General features: G+C 41.0%; 1 protein-coding gene across 13 annotated transcripts in view; it reads right to left on the bottom strand.

The window, feature by feature from the left end:
- The window catches only part of LOC101165348 (adhesion G protein-coupled receptor L3), a 315,502-nt gene that overhangs the window by 12,585 nt on the left and 277,189 nt on the right, over nucleotides 1-25,728 (bottom strand). For 8 of the 13 annotated variants that reach the window (XM_023948941.1, XM_023948944.1, XM_023948940.1 and 5 more), the window contains 7 exons: nucleotides 19,226-19,292; nucleotides 15,309-15,400; nucleotides 12,090-12,131; nucleotides 8,684-8,710; nucleotides 4,837-5,005; nucleotides 3,715-3,840; nucleotides 65-161 (listed from right to left, as the gene is read on the bottom strand). In XM_023948941.1, coding sequence (XP_023804709.1) covers nucleotides 65-161; nucleotides 3,715-3,840; nucleotides 4,837-5,005; nucleotides 8,684-8,710; nucleotides 12,090-12,131; nucleotides 15,309-15,400; nucleotides 19,226-19,292 — 620 coding nt within the window. The remainder of the gene's footprint in view (nucleotides 1-64; nucleotides 162-3,714; nucleotides 3,841-4,836; nucleotides 5,006-8,683; nucleotides 8,711-12,089; nucleotides 12,132-15,308; nucleotides 15,401-19,225; nucleotides 19,293-25,728) is intronic. The other 5 variants (XM_023948946.1, XM_023948943.1, XM_023948942.1 and 2 more) reach the window with 1 other exon arrangement.

Raw genomic sequence — 25,728 nt, forward strand, 5'->3', positions numbered from 1 at the left:
TTGAAATGCAGCTTTTATTCTGAAAAGATGAAGAAACTAACAGCACTGACAGGTTGTGGCCTACCTCTGTTGAGCGATGCGGAGCTGTTGATGTCTCCGGTCATGAAAGAGGACTCCGACTGTTTTCTGACGGTGTCGTTCCACATCCGCCGGATGCGACTCTGCGGGGAAAGGCGGCGAACCAAAACACATCCGAGTGATTCAGTCGGCCAGCTCTCAGTAATGCAAACACAAATTTAAAAAAAGATTGCACACGGAGGGGGAAGAAAAAATCAAAGGAGAAGTGCAACAGGTAAGCCGTTGATAAAGTTATCAGTCCAGCTCTTGATAATCAGTGTCTTGGGCTCCATCTGAGGGGAATCCTTCTGCTTAATTATGACAGAGCCCCATGCACTGCTGCACAAGCTGAGGGCCTGAATATCCGTCAATGGATTTAAAAGGTAGAATCCAGTGCCAGAGTGTTTGGCAGACAGTATTAGTTAGATGAAATAAAAAGGATAAGAAATCTTCTTCTTCCCATTTGGCCAATCGGTTTTTGTCGCCCTAACCAACGCAAGTTTGTAGATTGTAGGTTGTGCACCTTTGCTGCATAATTTTCTACCATTTGCTCTTTTTTCTTAATGCAAGTCTGTAGGTAAAAGAAAATACCTTGAATATTATTGTTACAGATTAAATTTGTTTCATAAATTATGTTGATAATGCAGTAAATCCAACAATGATGGACAGCAGAAACCCTTAAAAAAACACATTTTCCCTGTTGTCATCCAAACATGAATTTATTTGATACATTTGACCCCAAAAGTGAAATTTGTATATTATGTTGTTAAATTAGACCCAAAATTAGACATCTGAAATGGTAATTTCTTCAATACCAAAGGATTTGTAGTTTTAATATGAAAACCTCAGAAAAACAGAATGGTAGATGTTGTTATCACATGGTAGACCGTTCTCGGCTATCACAGGAGTCAAACTGTATTGAGATAATTATTCCAAACGCTTGTCAAGGTTTCCTGGGCTGTTATATCAGTTGAAATACTAAAGATTTTACTAAAGATACTAAAGGCCGTGTTTCACAGCCAATAAATACATATTGCGCGTTTTCCACATATGACATTTTGGTCTTTTGTAATACATGCGTTTTATACCTAATTCATAAGTGTTTCTAGAGTTCGTCATCCGTCGTCATACACAGATGTTTTGGCCGACGGGTCTGTAAGTAAATTCGGTTTTGAGGTGTTCAGAATTCTCAGTTGGTTGAGAATTTCACAGTTTTTTTGTAGTTTATATGAAATTATTAAGTGACTTTTACGCAATTGTGCGGGACTTTTGTTTTTTTTTTTTTTTTTTTTCTTCTTCTTTTTTTTCTCTTTTTCTTTCTCTTTCTATTAATTTCAATCATGTCTGAAAATCTTTGGTGTTGGACCGGACGGAAAAGGAAAGAGGGGAAGAAGAGAGAGGGACGATAGAGAGAGGGGGGGTAGGGGGTGATAATAGGAGGGGAAGGGGGGTAAGACCATGAAGCAGCATAAAGCAACAAGTTTACTGGTTGTTAATCATTATGGTAAGGTTCAAATGTAGTACAATAAGGGCGGAGCCTGCGGGACTTTTGTGAGTTGCTTGTGCAAATTTGTTGCTTTCCACGACCGTTCCACGTGTGTCCATGTATCTTTGACCAACTTGTCACAAAAGCGGGACAAAATAAAACAAATGACATCCAAAGTCTTTGAAAAACGCGATGAAGTCAAAAAAGTTTAAACACAAAATTAAAAACTGCGTATCCTGCGCACATATCATTATGCTGTTGACATACAAATCACTAACAGAGCAACAATTATGCACGCTTCATGTTCTACGTTGAAATACGTGTTCTTTGCGTGGTTTATTCGTAGGTTTTAACGTGGTTTATTTTTGAAACATCTGTGAAAGTTTCTTGTAAAGACTACAACTTTTCTTACGTTTTTCTTGTATATTCACGTAAGACCAATATTCATCCGTGCAATATGCGCAAATTCATTTTATGCGCAAGGAAAACAGCGTACTTTTTTGGGGTGGCAGTGCAAACTTCAACTGCCACGACTATTTGTGCAACCAAACATCTGCGATATAAAACACAAAACATGGTGTTCAGTTGGGCTGTAATGTGGCAGTTTGTCTGGTAATTAGTACAAAAGTCGGAGGAATCCATTAGGAATTTTACTTTACAAGAACACCTATCACTTCTTAGCAGAACTCTAATATTAGATGGACAAATCGGAGCTTTGGAGTCCAATTCTCCAGGAAGCAGGAGAACGATTTTCGTCTGTAGCTTCTTGCTCAGCCTCGACCTGCTCCTTTCAAAAATAAACCACAGTTTGACTTTTTGAACCCACTCTGCATTTGAATGGGCAAAAACATCTGAAGGAGGACTTGGCTCCTTCCGTGGGTGAAGATCATTTTTTCCCCCACCTGCCTTTATCTTTTAATAATAAATGCAATTGACCTAATTCCACCGGATTCTGAAGCGGAGAAAAAGCGGTTCTGCGCTGATAAGTAATACTTTACAGTGGAGAAGTGCAATCAACGTAACTCCAATGGTCTCTTTATGCTGTTGCATATCAACACAAAACTGCTTTCACATGTGTCAGAACCCGTTGAGAACTATGTTGATTGCGTGAACACTGTATAACTGCAAAGTATTGCATATCAGCGCAAAACTTGGTGTTCTCGGTCAGAACCCGTTGGAATGATGTTATTTGGATCGACACTCTACAACCACAAGGTGTTGAAAATTGGCGTAAAACTGCTTTTCTGTGCGTAAAAATCTGTTGGATTTGCGTTTATTGTGTGAACACATTCCTACCATGTGGTGTTCAAATCGGTGCGGTGCGTCGTAATGCCTTGGAATTGCATCAGTTGCTTAGACACTTTGCAACTGTAAAGTACTGCACATTGGTGCAAAGATACTTTTCTATTCGTAAAGGCACATTTGAATTGTATTGATTGAGTATCTCCTTACTACTGTAAAGTGTTGTGTAATCGCCCAATACTTCTTTTTTGCTTGTCGGGATCCATTGGAACTGCGTTCGCTAAAGTGTTAAATATCTGTGCAGAGCCTCAGAATCCATTAAAACAACTAGATTGCGCAAACACTATAGAATCATAAAATGTTGCGTATCAGTTCAAAGATACTTTTCTCCACGTCAGAATCTGTTGGAATTATGTAAACACCTTCCAACCGTTCCAAAGCTAGTTGTCTTCGCGTCAGAATTATGTCGATGGCGTAAACACTTTACTAAAGTGTTAAATACTGGAGCAGTGTGTCCCAATAAACTGGAATTGAATTGATTAATGAAGAGCAATTAAGGGCCGTAAAGTATTGTGTATAAGTGCAAAGCTAATTTTCTGCACCTCACACACAATTGCTAACGTAAAGTGTTGCATTTCAGTGCAGAGCGTAAGAATTTGTTGTAATTACGTTGTTTGCATAAAAAGCCAAAGGATTACGGCAGTTATTTGCTGTCGTTTTGTGGGAACATATTTGGTAATAAAGGGTTAAAGTCCAAACCCTTTTTTTCAAGCTGAGGAGAACTAAACCGTACTAGCTTTGAGCTTCTGGACTTATCGAAGCTGAAGGACATAAATGAACGAACCTAAATCAAGGGATGATTTCGGTACCCCAAACTTTTAAAGGATGAACAAAGGATTGAAGGATGAGAGACAAACAGAGATTTGAACCTGCGACCCTGCAGAATATCGGCCCGGAGCGCGGGAAGCGGTTCCTTTGACAGAGCCAATGGAGCTGTCCACACTTTTGCCCGTGCAGCAGTGGGTGCGTAGGCACTTGCCGTACTCCTTACGCACCTGGAGGACAAAGACACACAATAGTACGACAAAAGAAGGACAAAGTGTATGACATACCACATAGGCATTTAGTTTTAATTAGCAACTTGTTTATGGGAATCCCACATATTCTCATCAATTACAACAATTTTTTAAATGCAAATTTAAATCAGTTCAGAAAAATGTTGACCAAAGTCGCATTAAGAGGTGCTAATCCTGAGTTCAAAGGTCAACTTTTTCTTTTTAAAGAACATCAACACTAAACAATGACTTTAAAGTCCCTTTGGCACTGCTCCTCCCTCAGCTAAACAGGAGGCAGGCTGAGCCGCTGTGAGCCCATCAATGCCTTTTGAAGACACGTCGGGCTGCAGGCAGACTTTTCTTCGCCCTGCTCGCAGGCTCCTGACAGTCAACTCAATTCCTCCCATGTGGGGCCGGGTTCCTCCCATGTTTTGCTCAGCTTTTGCATAAAGCCGGGAAGATTGTTTTGCTCAACTGATGCCTGAACAAGTTGGTTGGCACTCAGACTATGGTAACAGGCTCTCCACTTGCCTCTATGTCATGTTACATACCAGTGAGTGTGCAAATAGGCTTTGTGCACACATGTGCATGTAAACAGCTTGTTGGGCATGTTATCCAGACCCTTTGAGGGCAACAAAACTAATAGCTGAGACCTTAAAATGTTTTGACCCAATGTTGCAAGACTATTGTCGCAAGTTGTTTTTTTTCCAAATAGTTAGGTATTACAATTTGAAAATTAAAATGGTTTAACCCTTATATTGTGAATTGACCCTACTTTAGGTGGGAAACAGGGTCAATTTTGACCCGAACACAATATAAGGGTTGAGATGGAATTTGTGGCATAAAAAGGAGTTGTACTCCGAAAATTACTTTCTTTTGACCACATTGGTGGTTTAGGAAAAAGGGGTTTTGGGAGTTGGCTCCAGCACCTAAAACATCACAGACACTCCTGAAACTCCACAGGCGTAGCTTACAATCCAAAGGGTAGATACATACCTTCTTCTGCAGAACACAGTGGAAGATGAAGATGAACATCCCCTGCAGGGAGTTGAAGATGGTGAAGAGGTAGGCCATGACCACCGTGCTCTCGTTGACGTACATCAGGCCAAAGGCCCAGGTCAGACCAAGAAGGCACAGCAGGGCAATGGCACCAATTACCCACGATCTAGAATGGAAAACGCAAAAACTTTTTACAAACAATTCAATTTGTTTAAGGAAAAGGGATTACTTGAGAGGTTGATTGTATCTTGTAGTAGATTGAAACACAACCAACAGCAGCAAAGTTGCCCATGTCTTGTAGTTGCAAAACCAACTAAATAATCATTCTTCTGCCACCTTGCTTAAGAACTGTGAGGTATAAAGTCTTGCACCCGTACGGGTGGTTGACCCGTTTGGATACTGAAGGCTTTTCAGTTGTCCGGCTCCCTAAAGGGTTGGAGAGAGGAGCGGCCAAATCTTCAGGGGAACGCAGGTGTGTACGAAACACACCTGTGTCATGACACCTCATAACCTCAAGAGACGTCATGAAAATGGAACGTACAATTGCTGTGTGTTAAGCGTATTGTTAAGTATTCACAAGGATAATGTAAGTTGTACGCACTCATGATGGACGAGTAATACATTTGTTGTACATTGCCTTAATCGCTAGTAAGGTGCACGTTCTGGACCCTTACAGAGTTAACTTGTGCAACTTCCCGTAGGACGCTCTTATGATGTACACACAAAGTAGTGCGCAGGAATTGAGGGGCTAACAAATGTAAAAATCTGTGCAACACACCATCATCTCAACAACTTCACTCTTACTTCCTCTTGTGTGTTTTTTTTAGTGTTCGCTGCGACCTGTTGCCTGCACCATACCCGTAAAAAAAAAAGGGTATGAACATTATTGCTCTTCAGGAGAGGCCAACTACCTTGATAGTTTGTGGGCGGACCACCACAGGTTTGCCTATTAATTGCCTGCATCCACCCATAAGGGCAGTTATCACTAAGGTCTGACTTCCACTGGTTTGTCTGCGATTGGTCTCCGTTGTGTTGACACACAAAAAAAAATTGAAACGCTCATTTATCAATCAGAATGTTTACATCACCTCCGTCGAGTCTGTGTCTGACATCTGTCCCGCCGCACTGCAACGCAAACTTTATACAGGAGTTCTATTTCAAGTCCATTAACGCGTCAATGTCGCAGCAAGACGCAGAGAACCAGAAGCAGGTCCAGGTTTCAAAATAAAAACTTCTGTGTTACTCTCAAAATACAACTGCAGATAACACTTGTGTCAATTTCACCACGAACGACAGCAGTTTCATTTTGATAGTACAATAACATACCATAATTTATGACCCGAAACATGCATTTTACAAGGATACAGTGAGACTGCTTGGGTTTTGGATGAGCGAACAGAGCAGGACGAACTACTCGACACGGGGGTGGCAAGACAAAGCACTCCTCTGAGAGTTGGGGGACGGACCGGAGACGCGACGGTGACCCTACGCTTTATCGACAAAAATCTGTAGCCATTTGCTGCGAAAAGAAGGATTGAAGTATTTTGACATCTCAACCTTAGAGCTGGTGTTGTGTGCCGTGTGTCTGTTAATTTTTGGTCAGTTGGGGCAAAGTGGAGCGAAAGTTTTACTCCACTCCAAAGGCATTTGCAGAGTTGCTCACAAAAGTGTTAAAAAAAACAAAAGTCACTTTTACAATCATCAAATCAAATCAAATCAACCTTTATTTATATAGCACTTTTTCGACAACAGATGTCACTCAAAGTGCTGTGCATAAAATACAATAAAATTTAAAAACAAGATGACAAGACAAACCGTGCGACAACCCCCCCCCCCGCAAAAACACACACACACACACACCCACACACACACATATCAATAAATAAATAAATAAATAAATAAATAAATAAATAAATAAATAAATAAATAAATAAAAAAGTGATAGAATGATAGAATGTAGAGACCTGGCTTTGTCCTGAGGTGGGAAAACGATAGTTTGGGGACATGTCCACACCAGCGACCCCCCAACCCAAGTTCACGGAGTACACCACCACAGAACCCCCTAGATCCGATCAAAAGAGTCAGACCCAGGAGATCCCACTGCAGCGACCCCGCTCACTGAGAAGGGTCAGTCACTGATGTGGAGGATCCCTCAGAGGGAAACACTGGAGTGTAATAAAATGTAAAAGGAATAAAATTAAAATATATATAAAACATGGACAAAAAAACAAATAATTACATAAACCTTAATAGGCATATGAAATAGTAAGAGCGTCTTAAAAATTAATAGGATAAATAAATAAATGTATTTACATACACATATAAAACTAGTTAAAAGAAAAATAAATTAAAATATTTAAAAATAATAATAATAATAAATTAAAAAAAAAAATAATAATAATAATAATAATAATTAAAAAAAAAAATAAAATAAAATAAAATAAAAAAAATCCTAAAATTCAACTAAAAGCTAAATTAAAAAGGTAGGTCTTAAGCCTTCCTTTAAAAACATGAACTGTCTCTGCAGCCCTGAGGCTGTCTGGGAGGCTGTTCCACAGGCGAGGTCCGTAAAAACTGAATGAGGCCTCGCCGTACGTTTTTGTTCTAACTTTTGGGATAACCAAAAGGCCTGTATCAGAGGACCTCAGGGTCCGCGAGGGCTCATACTTTAAAATCATGTCAGATAAATATGAAGGCCCGAGACCATAAAAACATTTGTAAACCAATAAAAGAACTTTAAAATCAATCCTGAATTGCACAGGGAGCCAATGCAGCGATCTTAAAATCGGTGCAATGTGTTCCCGCCCCCTGGTCCTCGTCAGAACGCGTGCTGCTGAATTTTGCAGCAGTTGAAGATTTGCTATTCTTGTTCTGGGAAGACCAGAGAGCAGGGCATTACAATAATCCAATCTGCTGGTAATAAAAGCATGCATTAGCACCTCTGTACTGGCAAGAGAGAGAAATGGGCGGACTCTGGATATATTTTTTAGATGATAAAATCCTGTTTTTGTGATGTTTTTAATTTGTGGGATAAAATTCAACTCAGAGTCAAAAATGACACCCAGGTTTCTCACACACTGAGAAGTTTTGTAATTCTTTAGTTTAGATAAAACTATCTCTCTCTTGTCTTCAGAACCGATCACTAAAACCTCTGTTTTGTCCTGGTTTAGCTGTAGAAAGTTCTCCGCCATCCATGACTCAATGTCTAAAATGCATTTTAAGAGTGTGTGGACCGACTCTTCATCATCAGGAGACACGGCGATGTAGAGTTGAGTGTCATCAGCATAGCTGTGGAAACAAACGCCATGCCTCCTGATGACGTCCCCCAGTGGCAACATGTATAGATTAAAAAGTAGTGGGCCTAAAATTGAACCTTGGGGGACCCCACAGTTGATGTCGAAGACCCTTGAGGAGCAAGTATCCATACTTACGTAAAAACTTCGATCTGTGAGATAGGAATAAAACCACTTCCTACCTGCAAATGTCCTACCTGCAAATCTAAAAACACTAAATCACCTGCAGTCACAGACAAAAGAACCTCCTTTATGTTTCTAAGGACTTCCAGGTCTCTTATCTACACACCAGTGCTAATATTTCTATTCAGTACAGATGCAGGTGCCGGTTTAAAATAATCTGGCCTGTCACATCGGTGGGCTGCGCATAACTATGACTCAAGTATGGCTTATTAATGCAGCCTTCAGTATGACTGAATGCTGGACTACTAATCATGACAATGGAGCTGGGAGGAAACCAGATGGATCTGGGGGCTGATTTGCTCACACGAGGGAGGAAATGAAAGATGGCATTATGGGGGGGAAAAAAGCCCCTTTTAAGTTTGTCTTACTTGATCTCGGGTTCGTAATCCTGATAGCTGAGGTAAAAAAAAAAAAAGAATCAAAGAAAGAATAGAAACAGAAATAAATGACATACAGAGACGATCCAAAAAGTGCTTTGTACCAGTTTGGACACAAACACCACAGGTGGTAAAGACGGTAGGGGGTTCATGTATGGAACGGAGACACTCACAGCTTTAATAGGTACAAACACCAAGATCAGGCGCTGATGCGTATAGATTTTTTTGTGTTTTTTTTTTTTGTGTGTGTGTGATTTACAGGTGCTAACCATAATTGTCTCGGTTTACGGACTAACCTCTCTGCCCTCGTAAGCGCTGGCGGACCTTTGCATTTACGCTCTTATAAATGGGCCAGGTGCAGCAAAAAAATAAATGATTTATGAATTCACCGAGGCGAACATTAAACATAATTTTCCCAGGGCTGTCTTAATGACCTGGTGGGAGAGGCACTTCATCAAGGCAGACGGGAGACAGAAACACAGGAGGTAGACCTTAAAAAAAGAAAAGAAAAAAGAGCATCATTTTGTCCTCTAACCACTGGCAAATTCTCATCTGAAGGGTGGTGGACGATAAAGACGACAGAGGTCAGGAGCAGCGCATTTGAGCGGAGACGATCTGAAGAGTCTCATTTCCGCTCCCGGAAAATTCTCTGCTGGGAAACGTAAGGGTTGATTAGCATAACGGAAAAGAAGCCTTGAGGCAACAGCTTCTGAAATAAGGACAAGAAGGTCTCATACTCCATCAGTCATTTGGTCTAAGAACACTTTTTTTGTAATAAGTGACTAGCAATGTTTTAGCCCTTTAACACCTTTACATCGCAGCTTTAGCTCCAGTGTTGACGTGTTTTCAGGTACCGTGGCTATTTACGAAATTTACGTAATTCCAACGGATTCTGACGTGCAGAAAAGCTGCTTTGCACTATTTCCAGTGGTGAAGTGTTTTCGCAATCGACGTCAACCAACTGACCATGACGTGGAGAAAATTGGCTTTGTGCAAGTAATGTGTTGCATATCGGTGCAAAGCCGCCTTTCTCCGCGTCAGAATCCGCTGATTCACGTTGATCGCGTAAACAGTCATAGAGTTACAATTTCAAATAGTTTTAATTTTTCCGGGTTTGGCGACATCTCTGGTGTTAAGGCGTCAATACCAGAAAGGTGCCCGGCGACACAAAGTAACACGAACTCTTCAAGCAACCTTAACGCCACACGTCACTTACGTATTTATTACATGGAGATAAGCACCTTTGCAGCGATAATTTAAAGTTGCTTGAAGCTGATTTGCGTTGAACACATATCAGCACAAATCTGCTTTTCTCCGCTTCAGAATCCATTGGAATTGGGTTAATTGTGTCAACAATTGAAGAATCCAGTGCCTAGAAATTTCCCAGAAGTCTATGCGAAAACCAGTGTGCATCCATATTCACTAGATTAGCAAATGTCAGCCACCATGCATTGCGTTACATTGATTTATTGATGATTTTCTTTAATAAGTTGTCCAAGTATTCATCATCAAAATACAGTGGATTCTTAATTTGTCTTGATAAAGTTCATAAAATGGGTGACGTCATATTTACTGTTAGAAAATAAGTAGTTAGCATGTGTCCGGTTTGCGTTAAAAGTGCTGGATCGTCCTGCATTACTATGGTCTTTCTGGGGGTTAGGGGGTAACTGAGAGAAATTGGTCATAGCCTATATTATTCCATGAGTTATTGTCAAATGTTAAAACCCTTTTTGTTCCCACCCTAGAGCACAATTGTAAATTATTAGGAGTTTTAAGCTGAGAACTCTTTCGAGCGGTGGCATCAGATTACCTTTTTCTATGAGGTGACTCAATAAGTTGAGACTCTATTCACTTCAGGGCTTCAGATCATTAATGGATGAACCCCACAACTTAAACCTGCATCACTTCACAGAGAGGAATAGGAAAAAGGAGTGCCATCATCTGGATCCTAATAATTGAACCCAATCAATGCTTTAGGGATTGGCAGCATTTGGATTTTATCCGTTATTTTTGAAATTAGTACTTTAAAAGGAAAAAAATTAAAAATTAAAAAACATTTAAGTTTGATGAAGTAGAATCACAGGGGAAGGAAGACTGCTTCCCAGTTTTCAGGCCTATTGAGATAAACTGGTATTTCACCGTTTCGTCGCCATGACAATGGTCTATTTTTGGAGCATTGAACACGACACTCTTATATATCAGTCGCTAAATTAAAGTCTTTTGCTGTAAGGTACAGCCAAACTTTCGCCCACTTCGCCTTTGACATTTTAACTGAAGCTCCGCCGTCCCTTATGAGCCCGCCCACAATTGCTAGAAAGATAAATATAATTGGTTGGAATTGCAGAAAAAATCTCAATAGAGTACAAGAGATTGATATGTCTGTGGGGAAACATCAAAAATCTGTGTTTTTACATGGTGCCAAGAGTACCATACACGTAGGTACTGGTAGTACTGTATGTATAGGAACTGGTATGCCAGTTTCCACTGTGCGATACGGTCCGGTTTAGAATAGTCCAGTGTGTTTCCACCCAATGTTGGGGGAAGCAGGGGGAAGCCAACAACAATCGAAGTCATCCAGCAGCTCATTTTTTTTGGCTTGGGTTCTGGTACTTCGTGTTTGCAAAGCATTTGATGTTGTTTGAGAGAAGATTGCAGAGGGCGAAGAAGAATAGAGACGGTTTCTTGTTCTTGGTGCTTTCTTTTGTCGGGATGACCTTCAGCCAACCAATGCGTTTCAACAGTAGCTCCGCCCTCACCGGTCCTTTCCATTTTTCTATGGACCTATAACCAGCAGGGGCCCAAAAAGTGGGATGGTTTGGTTTTAATGGGACCATTTTATGATGAAACACTAAAAATAAAGGACTAGACCAGACTGCTCCTCTCAGTTGAAACTAGGAAGTAGTCCCATATATGTCAGTACTGGTAGTACCGTATACGTCAGCACCAGTACCAACCTGGGGTTGAGTTTCGGTATCCAATTGAACCCAATCAATGCTTTAGGGATTGCTAACATTTGGATTCTATCCGTTAATTTTGGAATTGGTGCTTCAAAAGGAAAAAAAGAAAATCTTAAACAAATCTTCTCTAAGGATGGGTACCAAAACTCAATGCCACGTAGGTAGTAACATTGGTAATTCCAGTACCATCTGACGGTCAGTTTCGCTACCCATCCCTAGAGAAAGCACTATTGGATGTTTGTTTTTTGAAGGGTTGGTGGGGGGTTACAACAGATGTGCTGATTATTGTTAGTTTGAAACGGAGCAAAAGACTTGTTACAAGAAATCTACAGCGTTGGTAATTACTGTCCACATTGGGGGTCGGGGTTAAAAAGGGGAAGGAAAACACATCAAACACAAGCTCTACTCCACATCCTCAACGGAAAGAAGCCGTTTCTTACCAGTGCCATTCAACAATAACACATCCATCATAAAAACGGTAGCTATAGAGTAGACAAGAGATGAAAAAATAAAAACAGAGCAGTAAATGTAAAATCAAAAGACAAGAAGTGAAACAAAAAGCAGTGAAGAAAGAGTGAGAGGAGATATAAGAAGACATTTACATCAAAACAAGGCCACATGATGATGAAACTGGAACGGTAGAAGGGACATCAAACTACAAAGAGGAACCGAATTGCAGAAGGATGAAACAAAAGCGGACGCCTCATTAAAGCAAGCTAAACTGGCTTAATGAGCTATCAGGATCATCAAACCAGTTCGGCTTGATAGATCATCTGGAAGAAAATCCTTTATTGGAAGTTATAACAGTTTCCAGATACCCTCCACACACACACACACACACACACACACACACACACACACTCCGATTACAGTCAATCGTTAAAATAAAAAACAGCAATATCCTCTCTTTTTATGATGAAGCAGCAGCACTTGTTGATAGCTTTCAGAGAATATGTGCAGCTGAGCAGTGGACGGCAATGGTCCAGCAAATTGTGTCTATATTTCCAAGTGCTGTGTTTGCAGTAATGCTTGTAAAAAACGCACCAGATGAATGAGGGCTGACGAAAGCCCAGCGGATAAATCCCACTTTCGGCCAGGATGTACACACCATGCTCATGTTTATTTATTTTTTTTTTTAACTCAAGTCAGTAAGACTCAGGGAAGTCAGCTGGTATATTTTTAATTACGTGAAACTGCGAACCCCAGTGTTCCAGAACTATGGACGTCAAACCAAAGCCGCAATTTCACCCTTTAACACCTGAGATGTTGCTGGTGATAGCTACCTGGATGGTGATAGGGTTATCTGCAATATAGCAGATATATCCGGTTGCTGGTGATTGCTAAATATTGCAAATATAATATGCAATATCGTAAATCTCCGACTATTTATGTGATCAATTAGCAGATTCTAACGTAAGTGTTGACGATTCTTTGCACTGATATGCAACACTACATAGAGCTGCGTATTAAATTTGAGTTTAGTGCAGAAAAATCAATGATTTTTATTTTATTTAATGAAACCTCTTTCAATTCTATGCAATCGCATTTATGTTGACATAACAAATAACAAGAAAGATTTACACCTTTTTTTGTTATTGCTCCATAAAATCAAGCTCTGAAGACAGCACTATCACATAAAAACACATCCTGTCATCTTGTTTTCCTTATTTCTGTATGTTTTAATCGGTTTCCTCTCGTGGCTCATGCATCGAATCTGGTTTTGTGTCACCGACTTGATTATGAATTACAGCGGCACAATGCTTTGCGAGCAAATCTCCCATATCTCTACTGCAAAGGTTACCGTTCTTATTAAGGCTGACGTATCGTCTTCCCTAAAAAAAAAAAAACTGTGTGACAGTGCAACAATGCACCATTACATTCTCAATGTAATTTGCTCAAACAGCAGCAGGAATTGGTTTAACAGTATTGCATAAAGAGCTTAGTTTCAGCTACAGGACACAAATGAACACTAATGGCATCAATAATTAAACTTTTTGTGAGACAATAGATGTTGTTGCTGGAAAATTAATACTTGGATTGTCATGAACTGTCTGCACGCCTGGCTTCTGCTCCTGCTGGTGTGACACAGAGCACAGTGTTAGCATAATGACTCACTCCCTGCTCATTTAAAGGTTATTTCACACTCCTTCTGTAAGGGTTGCTCTTTGTACTGGAAACATTCTGCATAACCAGTTGCGACTGGAAAAAGATGTCCTCAGCATGTGACGGTTTTTTGAAGATTGTCAGATTTTATTTTTTAAAAGAATCAAGAATCAGCTGTGTTTTCAGACGATTATTGGAGATGTAAACACTACCTGGTGTACTTTCACCTGGATGGTTCTTCAATAACTGGTGTACTTTCACTTGGATGGTTCTTCAATACCTGGTGTACTTTCACCTGGATGGTTCTTCGATACCTGGTGTACTTTCACCTGGATGGTTCTTCGATACCTGGTGTACTTAAACCTGGATGGTTGTTCAATACCTGGTGTACTTTCACCTGGATGGTTCTTCGATACCTGGTGTACTTTCACCTGGATGGTTCTTCAATACCTGGTGTACTTTCACCTGGATGGTTCTTCGATACCTGGTGTACTTTCACCTGGATGGTTCTTCGATACCTGGTGTACTTTCACCTGGATGGTTCTTCGATACCTGGTGTACTTAAACCTGGATGGTTGTTCAATACCTGGTATACTTTCACCTGGATGATTGTTCAATACCTGGTGAACTTTCACCTGGATGATCCTTGATGCTTAAAAACTGAAACTTTGGCTACAGTGTTGACCTTCTTTGAACGATCATCAATCTTGAATCATTTACGCATTAAACTAAACTTAAGTGGATTTGGAGAAAAATTGCTTTGTGCTGATATGCAACACTTTAGACAATTCCGTGTCAGAATCCATTGGGATCGCATTGATCACGTTAACAGTGGTAAAGTTATAGTAGCTCAAGAAAAAAAAAAGTGTTATTACGCCGTTGCCGGTGACAGCTCAGTTGTTAAAGGGTTACACATGAAGCATGGTGCTCAGACTTATCTGTTGGATAGTAAATGGTCATTTTTATTTATATTGCACTTTTCTACCTTCCTTAAAGGCCCAAAGTGTTTCACGGTCACAGTCCATTCACACACACATTCACACACAGATGGTGGCACAAACCTTCCACCAGAGGCAAAGTAGGGTTAAGTAGGGTTTAGTGTCTTGCCCAAGGACACTTCGACACATGGGTGTGCAAGGTGGCAATCGAACCTGCAATCTTACGATCATGGGTCGACCGCCCTACCGCTGCACCTTGCCTCTGGTGGTAGGTTGGCGCCAGTATTCGGCAGCGGAGCCGCCACCAGTGTGTGAATGTGTGTGTGACTGGGTGAATGGGTCTGTGACTGTAAAGAGCTTTGGGCCTTGTAGGTAGAAAAGCGCTATATAAGTATATATACGCCATTTACCATTCAATGCACGTTCAATCGCCACGTGTTTTGTCCAAAAAAGCTGAAAAACGGAATCAAAAACTCCACGCTGAGCTTTACATTCAGCTGCAAGAGGCGTCTTTCTTGGTGGAAGGCCCGTCACACTTTCTGATGCCGACATACCGTCACAAGCAAAGCTATTTCTGGGTGACTTTAATGGACATCTTTGTGATCTGAGTGCACTTACTTGATGTTGTCCAGGCAACCGGAGTCTGGTTTTAGAATGGCTGTGTGATGGAACATCTTGTAGAGAGCGATGCCCAAGAAGATCACATTGAGCTACGACAGAGAGAGAGACAAACAAAAAGAGCAGGCAGAGTGAGAGAAACAGACTTTCAGCTTGTAAGTTCCCTGTCTTGGTGCATTTTTAAATCACTTCTGTTCGTAGCGCGGAGCTGGAATCCGGCAGGGCGGATGGACTCGGATTCCTGCTTTGCTAAACAGAGCGCAAAATCCTGCAGACCCCTGCTGTGGCGAAATGGAAATGCAGATCTGAGAGGCCTTTCCTTTCCAACTTCCTTATCTACACCCATCCTGCTCACACAGATTGGAAGTAAGGGGCTAATGCCCGATGATATTGTCAGAAGTTATTGGATGACCCAGAGCCATAAACCGTCAATTATTTTTGATATTAGTCACCTTGAAGGGCATCATCCTGCTCCATAGTTCTGGTCATTTATAATTATTAAATCAAGGATTAGTACTTGTTATTCTTAACACACAAATCGATTTTGACAAGATAATATTACCCGTTGTCATAGTAATGCCTACCCCGCCTACACCGACCTGGTTCTTAACGCACTAACGCTGTGTCTGAATTCCTTCCCTACACACTATATAAACCATTCGCCATTTTGCAGCGCTAACTGAATCTACAATTCCAAAATAAAGTGCCCTAGAAATTTCCCAGAAGTCTCTGTGAACAACCAGTGTGCATCGATGCTCACTAGGTCGGCGAATATAGACCACAATGCATTGCATCTGAACAATGTTTGCCCAAACAAATATACTTAAATGTATTTTTTTTAATCAAACCATCAACGTTTTAATCTTCAGAACACAGTGGATTCATAAACAATCGTTGCAAAACGCTCATTTCAATTAGATTTTATCTTAGTAAAAATGATGACGTCATATTCGCAGTTTAAAAAAAAAAAGTAGTGAGCATGGTGTCGAAATTGCTTTTAACACCCAGGGCACTAGATAGTCATGCACTATGACGGTTTTTAGTGGTTAGTGTGACAAAAAGAACTATTCTTGGGTATTTTTCCACAAAACTTGCAGTCTGTGACACGGTTCTGTCTCTGATATCCTGCTGCTCTTTGCACTGCATGCACCTCCTTCATCATTAGTCCAGAAATTGCTTTGCTGTTCTCTCGCGACAGTTCAGCGGCTCAGAGAGAGAGAGACACACGTGTCCAGAGTCATATTTTTCTCATGCTGCAGTCTTTCTCTCATTTGCCCATTGTTAATTCCACACACAATGCGATGTCTGATCAGAGATCCCCTAAAAGTCTTCTTGGGATATTGACTCACCCCCACCTTGGTTCCTCGAGAAAAAACTTGTAGCGTTCATTAGTTCCTGGGCTACAGTGATCATCAAACCTCTCAATTATGTCAGCAATCTTCCATGCTTCCTGCGCCGATTCACCCATCAATGTTTCTAGAAGCTCTCTGCCACTTTCTCCAATCAGAAAGCAAAAGAGTTTAACTTTCATTTTTTCATCGTCGGCGGGATTAGTTCAGTCCACATAAAATATGAATTCATCTTTCCAGGTCTTCCAAATCCCTGAAAGGTGACCGGACTCAAAACAGAGCAGCTGGGGAGGTTTCAGACCTTCCATGGCTTCATGTAATCAATGCAGGCCTCAGATTTTCCCACGACTCCAGGCGCGCTGCAAAACTCCGTAGCTGGTTTTCAAAAAAAGTTCTCCGCCGCTGCCACCATGTTATATTCTGGTTTTCATTCAGGAAACGTAACATAGAATATTTATCTCTACCCAACAGGGCAGTACTTTCAATTAACTCAGGCAGGTTAAACTCTTACAGTTCAGCTTGTTGGTACCATAAGCATTCGGCCTGCTACAACCGTTCGGGGTCCTTTGAGTAGTGCTGACGTCACATTATGTGATTGACTGTCCGTTGGTCCGATGACGTGTCAGATAGTGATTGGTCTGGACAAATTACTATACTACCATAGAAGAAGATTATGCGGTCCGTTGTAAACAAACAGAGCTCCGACATGGAGGGACATTATCTTCTAAATGTGCTTTTATTATTGTTAATATTATTAAGTGCATTGCAGCAGAACGGACTGCGTTCCGAACTCTTTTCCGGACCGTACACTATAACAAAGCACCTTCCCTGTCTACGAGACTCCAGCTGCTCAGAGACATGGTTCACTTGTGTGGAGCAGCAGGTTCATTCTAACAGCCACGGATCTTTTTACAAAGTGGGTTGTGGCAAAATCTCTCTATAAACATTACAACGAATAATGTCAGACACAACTTATGAGGGAAAAGAACTTTATGTTACTAAAGGAAACGAGAAATGAAAATATGTAGAGCCCGAGCAGATCTCCACGCTACGTAGTTTGTCCAAGTGGGGCTACCGTAGTGTGACGTTCTCCTCAGTCGAAAGGACCCCGAACGGTTATTGCAGGCCGAATGGTTATGGTACCTACACCGCTCAGGTGCATGCTCTCATTCATACTGATTGCAACGTCCGACTGGAAACAAAAGCACACAACAATAGTTCCTATTGTCACAGTTAAGGACAATAGGAAAAATTCCGACACAGCCTAAATGTCATGTTAAATGATACAAAGGATCGTTTCAAGAGGGAAATTTCACCTTTTACCGCATGTTTTTGTCCAAATAACGAACCAAAAGTTTGTTTCAAAGTAACAAAATCCTCATCCTTGAGCGCTTTTATTACAAGAAATTTCCACCATTAACTCTGATGAACAAACCTTTTCTTTCATTATTCAATAATACATTTATTTATAAATGTAGGTTTCAAGTTTGTGTTGCTACCAAATGGTGAATGGGAACTTCTTCTTTGGTGTCCATGGTTACTTTTTTATTGGACCTCCTGCAGCCAATCAGAATGAATTGTTCATCAAAAACATGACAAAAAGATGCCTTCAGTTACCATTTAAGTCTGAATGCTGTTAATGTTCAAAAAGAAATAGAGCCACCCAAAAAAAATAAAAAATAGGTAGGAATATAGAAATGTTAACTCAATGAGACTTTCCCAAACATTTTATAATTAGGTCAGAAAAAAAAAGGTTTTAGTTGATTTAAAAAAAAAAAAACATTGAGACCCACTCTGGTTTGTCTCATTAATTTTTCTATTTCTCTGTATGCCAGTGATCACAAAAATAGAAAATGAGCTCATTCTAGTCACAGCATGGAAGTACATCCAGAGCGACTCTTCAAAAATTACACCAATTAGTCTAAAGTGTGGTACCTTGCTGCTGAATCCAGGTGACTCTTTGCTAATTTGAGAAATTAAAAAAAAAGAAAAAAAAAAAATATATATATATATATATATATATATATACAGGTTAAGCACAGGTGGATCAGTACAGGTTCTTGGAAGTGATGCTGGGATTCTCCGTGTGCGCGCATCCCTTTCGCATAATGAATCGGTTATTTGCACCCGCAGCCGATTGCGCGGCCACGAGGAGGAGATGTGTGTGTGTGTGTGTGTGTGTGTGTGGGGGGGGGGGGGGGTAGTGGGGTACGAGTTGGAACAAAATCAATCATAATCGCGGCGCAGGTTGCTCCAACACTGCATACTGAGCAGAGTTCACTCTTTCTGCTCTTCCCCCACTCCTACCCCCTCTTGAAAATGGTCTCAGCCGGCGACTGCGGCGGGGGTGACAAACTGTGATATGTTCTCTGCACCCCTCATTCGTTTTCCTGGACTGATCTGTGCCCTGCGGAGGCGTATATGCTCACCAGGGCAGAGAAAAGAGGGAGAAAGGAGCTCGGAAAAAAGGATCTCCGTGGACCATTTAAGCGCCGACCCGCAGGCTAAGTAGGGTTAATGAGCGGGGGAGGGGGTGGGGGCAAGGTGGTGGTGGTGGTGCACGCTTACCATAATTATCAAGGTTGCTGGTCCTATGAAACTCCAGATGAAGTAGGTGTCCAGGCGGAGCCAGCAACTGCATGAGAGAGCGACAGAGGTGAAGGGTGGTAAATGTTAGTTGAGACAGATTTCGGGGGGCAGCTTCACACTCCCGCTCAGACGGCATCCATCAAGCGGGAGGCTGGAGTGACGCAGAGGAATAGGCGCTTTTCAAAACACAGCATCCTGAAGTGGCTTCAAGAGTTACGACCATTGGGGTGAATTTAAAGGGAGGAGGGCGTGTTCCGCTGCATCACTGGCAGCCATCAGGGTGGAGTTTCACAGTGGAATCCAGTACTGACATTCACCGACATTCAATCAGAAAGAAAAAAAAACACAAAAAAAACATCCACAAACTGAAAGAAATGGTAGACAGTGACATGTTATATGCTGCTCCGTCTTTTACCCTTTAAACAGCCGCTACGTACATTTTCCACAAATCTCTAAGACGCAATTCGTACGTGTTTTTTGCGTTCGTCATTTGCCGATGTGCGCAGATGTCTGTCAAGGTTTCATCAGAGAGGTCTTTACATGAATTTGGTTTTAAGTTGTTAAAAATATTGGATAATTGCGCAGTTTAGTTTTTACGCTACTGTTGCGTAAATTTTAAGCAATTGCAATTACGCAAATTTGTGGCTTTCCACGACCGATCCGACTTTTCACGCATATACCACCGATGTGTAACTTTCATATCGCGTACACGGTGCACATATCACTTTCAAATTAAGTAATTGCCGCACAAATGAACAACCACGCACGGTTCCTGTTTTACGTTGGTTTAGATGTTTTTTGCTTTTATGTTTTTTGTTGTTTGTACTTTTTTCTTGATTTTAACAGGGTTCATTTGGAAAGTTTTCATGTGAAAGATTACGACTTTTCTTATTTTTTTTATCAGCTTAAAGCTGATTTTCTCTACTTTAAGGATTCACTGGAATCATATGAATCGTGTAAACGGTCAAAGAGTTACAGTAGTTAAAGAACATCAACCATGGAGCTAGCGCCTAGGTGTTGCGGATGATAATTTACGATTTATTCAATTAGTTCTCAATTGAATCCAAACTGGATCACTTCAAAGTAGTCGCATTAACCTTGACCCCGATGGACTCGGACATACTTTCCCACACCCTTACCCATGATCACGCTAAAGGGGGGCCGACACAGTCACGCCAATAATGAAATCAGGTGACCTCCTGACCTTCCCACTTCATATCAAAACAATACCGAAAGAACAGAAGGAAAACCGAATATGGAGCAGAGGAAACGGGGGCACTCAAAGGTGACGCTGCTCAATTTGAAATGACATAAAAAAGAAGGGAAAAAAAATGTGATTCATGACCTGGTGGTTGAATTATTAATCTTTTAATCTCCGCTAGACGCCTCCATTTTTGGCTGCTGGAAAATTACAGTTCCTCGCTGCCGCCGTGTCATTCCCGTTGACAGAAAAAGGAAGCGGTGGAGAATTACGCTGGAATTCAGAAGCCCTTTGAGGCAAAGGGACAGCAGATATCCAACGCCTGTTGTTCGTCAAAACAGGTTTTAGCACAATAGAAGTACAATTGGAAATCTTATTGCGTCGCCACGATGATTGCCATTGTTTACATCAATAGATCCTTAATTAATTGAAAGAACTCGGCTGCCACTTTCTGCTTCTTTTTTCTTCTGGCCTCCAAACAACTCAGAGAGTACTTTGAAATGAGATAAAACACTGTATAGAAAGTGACATAGAAAATAGGGGAAAAAAAGCTCCTTTGCTATTATTGGGACTTGATATGTCTTTTATGGTTTGGCATCAATAGATGAGACAACACAAGAAGGAAAAGAAGACAAAAAAAAAACAACTTATGGACACATAAAGCAGTGAGAACTCACCCAAAATAAAAAAGAGAAAACTGAAAAACATGCACGGATCTGTGGCAGTTCATGAAAGCACGCGCTCCGATCGTTGCTGTCATAAATTATGCTCAGGGTTCTATTGTTCGCGTTTGCCGTCTCTGTCTTTAGATCATAGTGTGATTTAAAGACTCGGTAAGCGGCAGGAGCTGTCATTTTCTCTCGGCTTTATCCCGGCTCCCTCTTCTCCGCTCCAGTCGGGTCTTGACGGCGTGTGCCTTTTTTCTATTTTTTTTTTTATCTTACTTTCTGGTAAGCAACTTTTCTCAAACATAAAACCAAGCATTAAAAACTGCAAACGTGGGCCCGCCTCAACACAAGTCACGCTCCTGCAAACAGCCCGCGCTCAGCATTTTGGCGTTCGAGTCAACAAACTGAGCAGACACAGACGGTCATCTTAGCCACAGAAGCTTTTTTTTTTTCAAATCTCCAACAACAGACAGCGTTTTCTGGCTGAGTCATATTAAAATGGGGACCAGTAAATAAGTAAGGCAGTTTCAGATATTTGGGCAAAAACTGTGATTTAAAGTTTTAGGTTTTGCATAAAATTGGCAAATACGGGGGTTGACCTGAATCAGTTGGGTTGTCCGGGCCCCTGGAAGATCGTAAAGAGAGGTGGCCGCATCTTAAGGTTGTCTAACAGTTCCATTAAGGCTCGTACGGCCACCCTAAGGGACGTCATAAATATAGAAAGTACGATTGTCATGCGTGTGGTATAGCAATGTATTTGTAAGGATAACGTAAGTTTTACTTATGATGTACAGATCATGTACGGTAACTTTAGGCAACCCTCAAGGCATTAATAAGTTGTGAGTCCTGGTCCTTTACTGGCTGCGCACAAGTACAGCAGACATAGAGTGTACACGTAAGTTGTGAGTACCATAGGACGCTCAAACAAACTGGTCTAATTGTCTAACTTACTAATTTCTGACGGTCAGGCGGCATGTAAGCACCTCATCACATGGACGGCACTAACGGGCTCTGTGCACAATTTGTAGGGTTTGGTGGTTTGAGCCCTTTGCATGTTGTATTAGTGTTACCTATGACCTGTTGGCCACATATACCTGTATAAAAAAGAGTCTACAATCTTGACCATTTATGTGGGCCACCAATGTACCTTATACAGGTTTTTGCGTGCAGATAGCCCATATCCACCCATAAGAACAGTTATGACTTAGCGTTATACCTGAGCTCTTATGTGTAACCAGAAGAAACTCTGTAAAATGTTGACTTATTACTGTACAGCAGTAATAAACCGCAGTAATAAACAATGAACAGTTCGGCAAAAGGTCAAAATCTATATTGCAACCAATTGCACAAGCTGTAATTTAACTGTGATACAATTTGAATGTCTGACAAAAGACTTTTTTTTCATTAATGTAGTTGTATATTTGCTGTTTTACAACAAAGTACAACCTTACAAATGTCTGATTAAAGCCTGAAGGAAAACTAGTTTAGCCTGATGCAGTTCACCAAGTGACCACAAGGGGGTGGTTGCAACCTTATCTCTTGTTATTCAGCTTTCGGCATATCTCTTCGGCATTTCACTGATTCACACAGGTGGTTTGGCAGAGATTTTGTCCCTCCAGGCACAACCCTGTATTTGATCTGGATTGGGGACCCAGACTTGTGCCCCCTTGTGGCTTCATATTTTGCCAGTAGTAAGAGAACTGACACTGGATGAAAGTTATCTCGGGATCTGGGAATCCTGTCTTCCCATGTGCCAGTTCTACACACAGCCATCCAGCCGCTAAGTAAGCTAACCTGTATTCACTTCAAAGGGAAAACCTACCAACAGACTATTTTAGGAACTTTTTTGGTTTTTTTGTTGTTGTTAGTTTTACATTTATCACCTCCTTATAGATGTGAACTGTTTTACAGCTCAACTTTTTATCCACTACTTGTTCACTGAATTACACAAATGGGGGTGTGGTATTTTATCAGCAAGCGTCATCATCTCTAGAGCGTCTTTATTGTTTTCTAAAACCTCCCAGGCTTGTGTGTCCTTCATTTTCTTTTCTACAGTCCTGTAACATCGTATCCTCTCAAAATAGAGACGAACAAAGAGCCCAAGACCTTTAACCCTTGTGCTATCTTGTGGGATCAAAATGACCCCACCCTTACATTGACTTGTTATCCCTACAAAAGATGGATGGAAAGGTGGAGAGGATTTCATGTAATCCATGGACACCAGTGAAGATCACTAATCATTGAAAAAAAAAGGTTCAGCGCACTGTCTGGTGGGTCTAGATGACCCAACTCCCAATGGTAAAGTGCCTAGGATAGCACAAGGGTTAAAGGAGTTCTATTGGGGAAAATAAATCATTTGACCCCACCTTTTGTAAGTTATTTTTTACAATAAAAGGGCAAACCAGGAAAATCATTTTATTAATACATCTATTGTGAATTGTTGGCTACAACATCAGCTTCCACCTAACGTTTAAGCTAATCAGATATGTTACTTCAAAACTCGAGAAGACACATGGGTTATGTCTTTGTTTTGCTGATAACTCAGGTGCTAGTATGAAGGACACGTTCAGACCGATCAGGTCGCAGTTTCCCCTTTGATCTGTCACATGACAAAGCTCCCAAGGCCAGCCGGACCATTGTGTTTTGACTCACTTCATCTATTGTTGTCACTTGCATTTTACATGCAACCTGTTGGGTCTCACCCTCTCAAGTTGCCCCACTCGTGATCATATTGCCATGCCGCCGAGAATCAATTAGCAGCGGGACTATAAGTCGCACTCAAACCAACACAACCTTTTGCTATTCACCATGTGTCACGCCTTCTCCCTTCCCTCATCCTTCAATGGCAGAGTATAATTGTTCCACTGGTGGCAGGCTTTAATTATTCACATGATGCCAAGGCTCAGGCAGTGGCAGCTATCACCTCATCCATCACCAAGAACTATTGCACTGCCAACCTACAAATGCACTGTCAAAGGCGCCCTATGTGTGTGTTGCATGCATGATAAACATCTCGGCAGCAAACTGCTGATGCTGGTCTTCATTATTTTCAGATGGGCTGGAGATTAACACAGAGCAGTGGAGAGTGATCCTCTGCTTGGCATCGTGCTGCTTTTATGGACTGCAGAGTATTTCAGAGGGAAGAAGAAGAAAGAGCTGGGGAAGAATGTGGCGAGTATCTTCAAAAATAAACCTTCTTTGTGTTTGTCTCCTTTTTTGCGTCTCTTTGTTCGTCCTCCTCATCTCCACTCTTCAAATTTCTCTCTTTCCATTTAGTCATTTGAGTCATTTAAAATGCTGAGGACATTAATGATAATGGCCAGACATTAATCCAGGAACGCTGTCGACTCATTTCTCTGCTGTCTAAACATTGTCAGTCCAGCGGTGGGGGAGTGTATGCATGAAGTAATTGTGGTGCATCATTAGAGCGGATGGTAAGTAATACTTACCGAAGCAACAACTAGGGGATAATTAAGTTAAGCAATTATATTATAAAAGTTCTTCTTATGCCACGTATTTGTGCACATAAATGGATTTCGGGCTTCCGTGTTCAGAATTCGTTCACGCGTATTTTAAGATGGGCTGTACGTACAAAACACGTGTCTGTTGAACATGTGTTGAAGTCAAACCAGTTCAACTTTGACCAATTGGGGACTTGAATTTGGTTGTGTAGTTTGTATAGCGTCCTTTTTAAGTCACAAAACTGCCAACCCTTTGAATATTAATCGTGGAGGAGAAATTAATAATTAGGGTTTGTGCCCGGACGAAATTCTTTGACACTTTCATATTTCGGAATAGAGCGGTGGAAAAAAAACGCCTGGAGCAAGATTTGCGACATTTTGCACCAAACCTCTTCCTACCGTGTCTGGTAGTGAGAGTTAACACCATTTCACAAAAGTGCGTTACAGAACCCTTGAATGCGCATCAATGCCGTGTCACACAGCCACGACCTGCATTTTACATATACTGCATGGACAAAAATTGGTCGTACGTGAAAAAAGAGAGAAAAGTTGTAATCTTTACCTACAGTTTTTCTCAAAAATTTCACGAATGAACGACGTTAATATCTTTACCAGAATTTGTGCGTCAATTGTGTAATTTGGACGCCGTATCACGATATAAAGTTTATACATCGCTGGTACATGTCTGAAAAGTCTGCTAGACATACGTGGTAATGGTCGTGGAAAGCCACAAATGTGTGTATGCATGTTGCAAAAATCACATACAATTACGTGTGATTTATGTAATAGTTGCACATAAACTACTTAAGATACGCATTTCTATACTGCGTAATTCTCAATCAACCACCAAATTTTGAACAGCTCAAAACATCATACATGATACACATAGTTTCCTACTTAGAAAATGCGTAAAATTTTCGTAGTGGCTGTGTGACACGACCTTCAAATGCCTAGCATGAGGCTTAAGATAAATACCCCGAATTTCCCCCAAAACATTGTCAAAAACATGTCAAAGACAAAAAGAAAAATGTCTTTATGTTAACTTAGGAAGCAAAAATTGCACGTATTATAATATGCATAGCCAAAAGTATCAAAAGACAAAATGCTTTTTCTATTACTCTAGAGCTATTACTCTATTCCTATAGGTTTTCA

Source organism: Oryzias latipes, chromosome 18 (genome assembly GCF_002234675.1).
Source record: "Oryzias latipes chromosome 18, ASM223467v1".
Lineage (NCBI taxonomy): Eukaryota > Metazoa > Chordata > Actinopteri > Beloniformes > Adrianichthyidae > Oryzias > Oryzias latipes.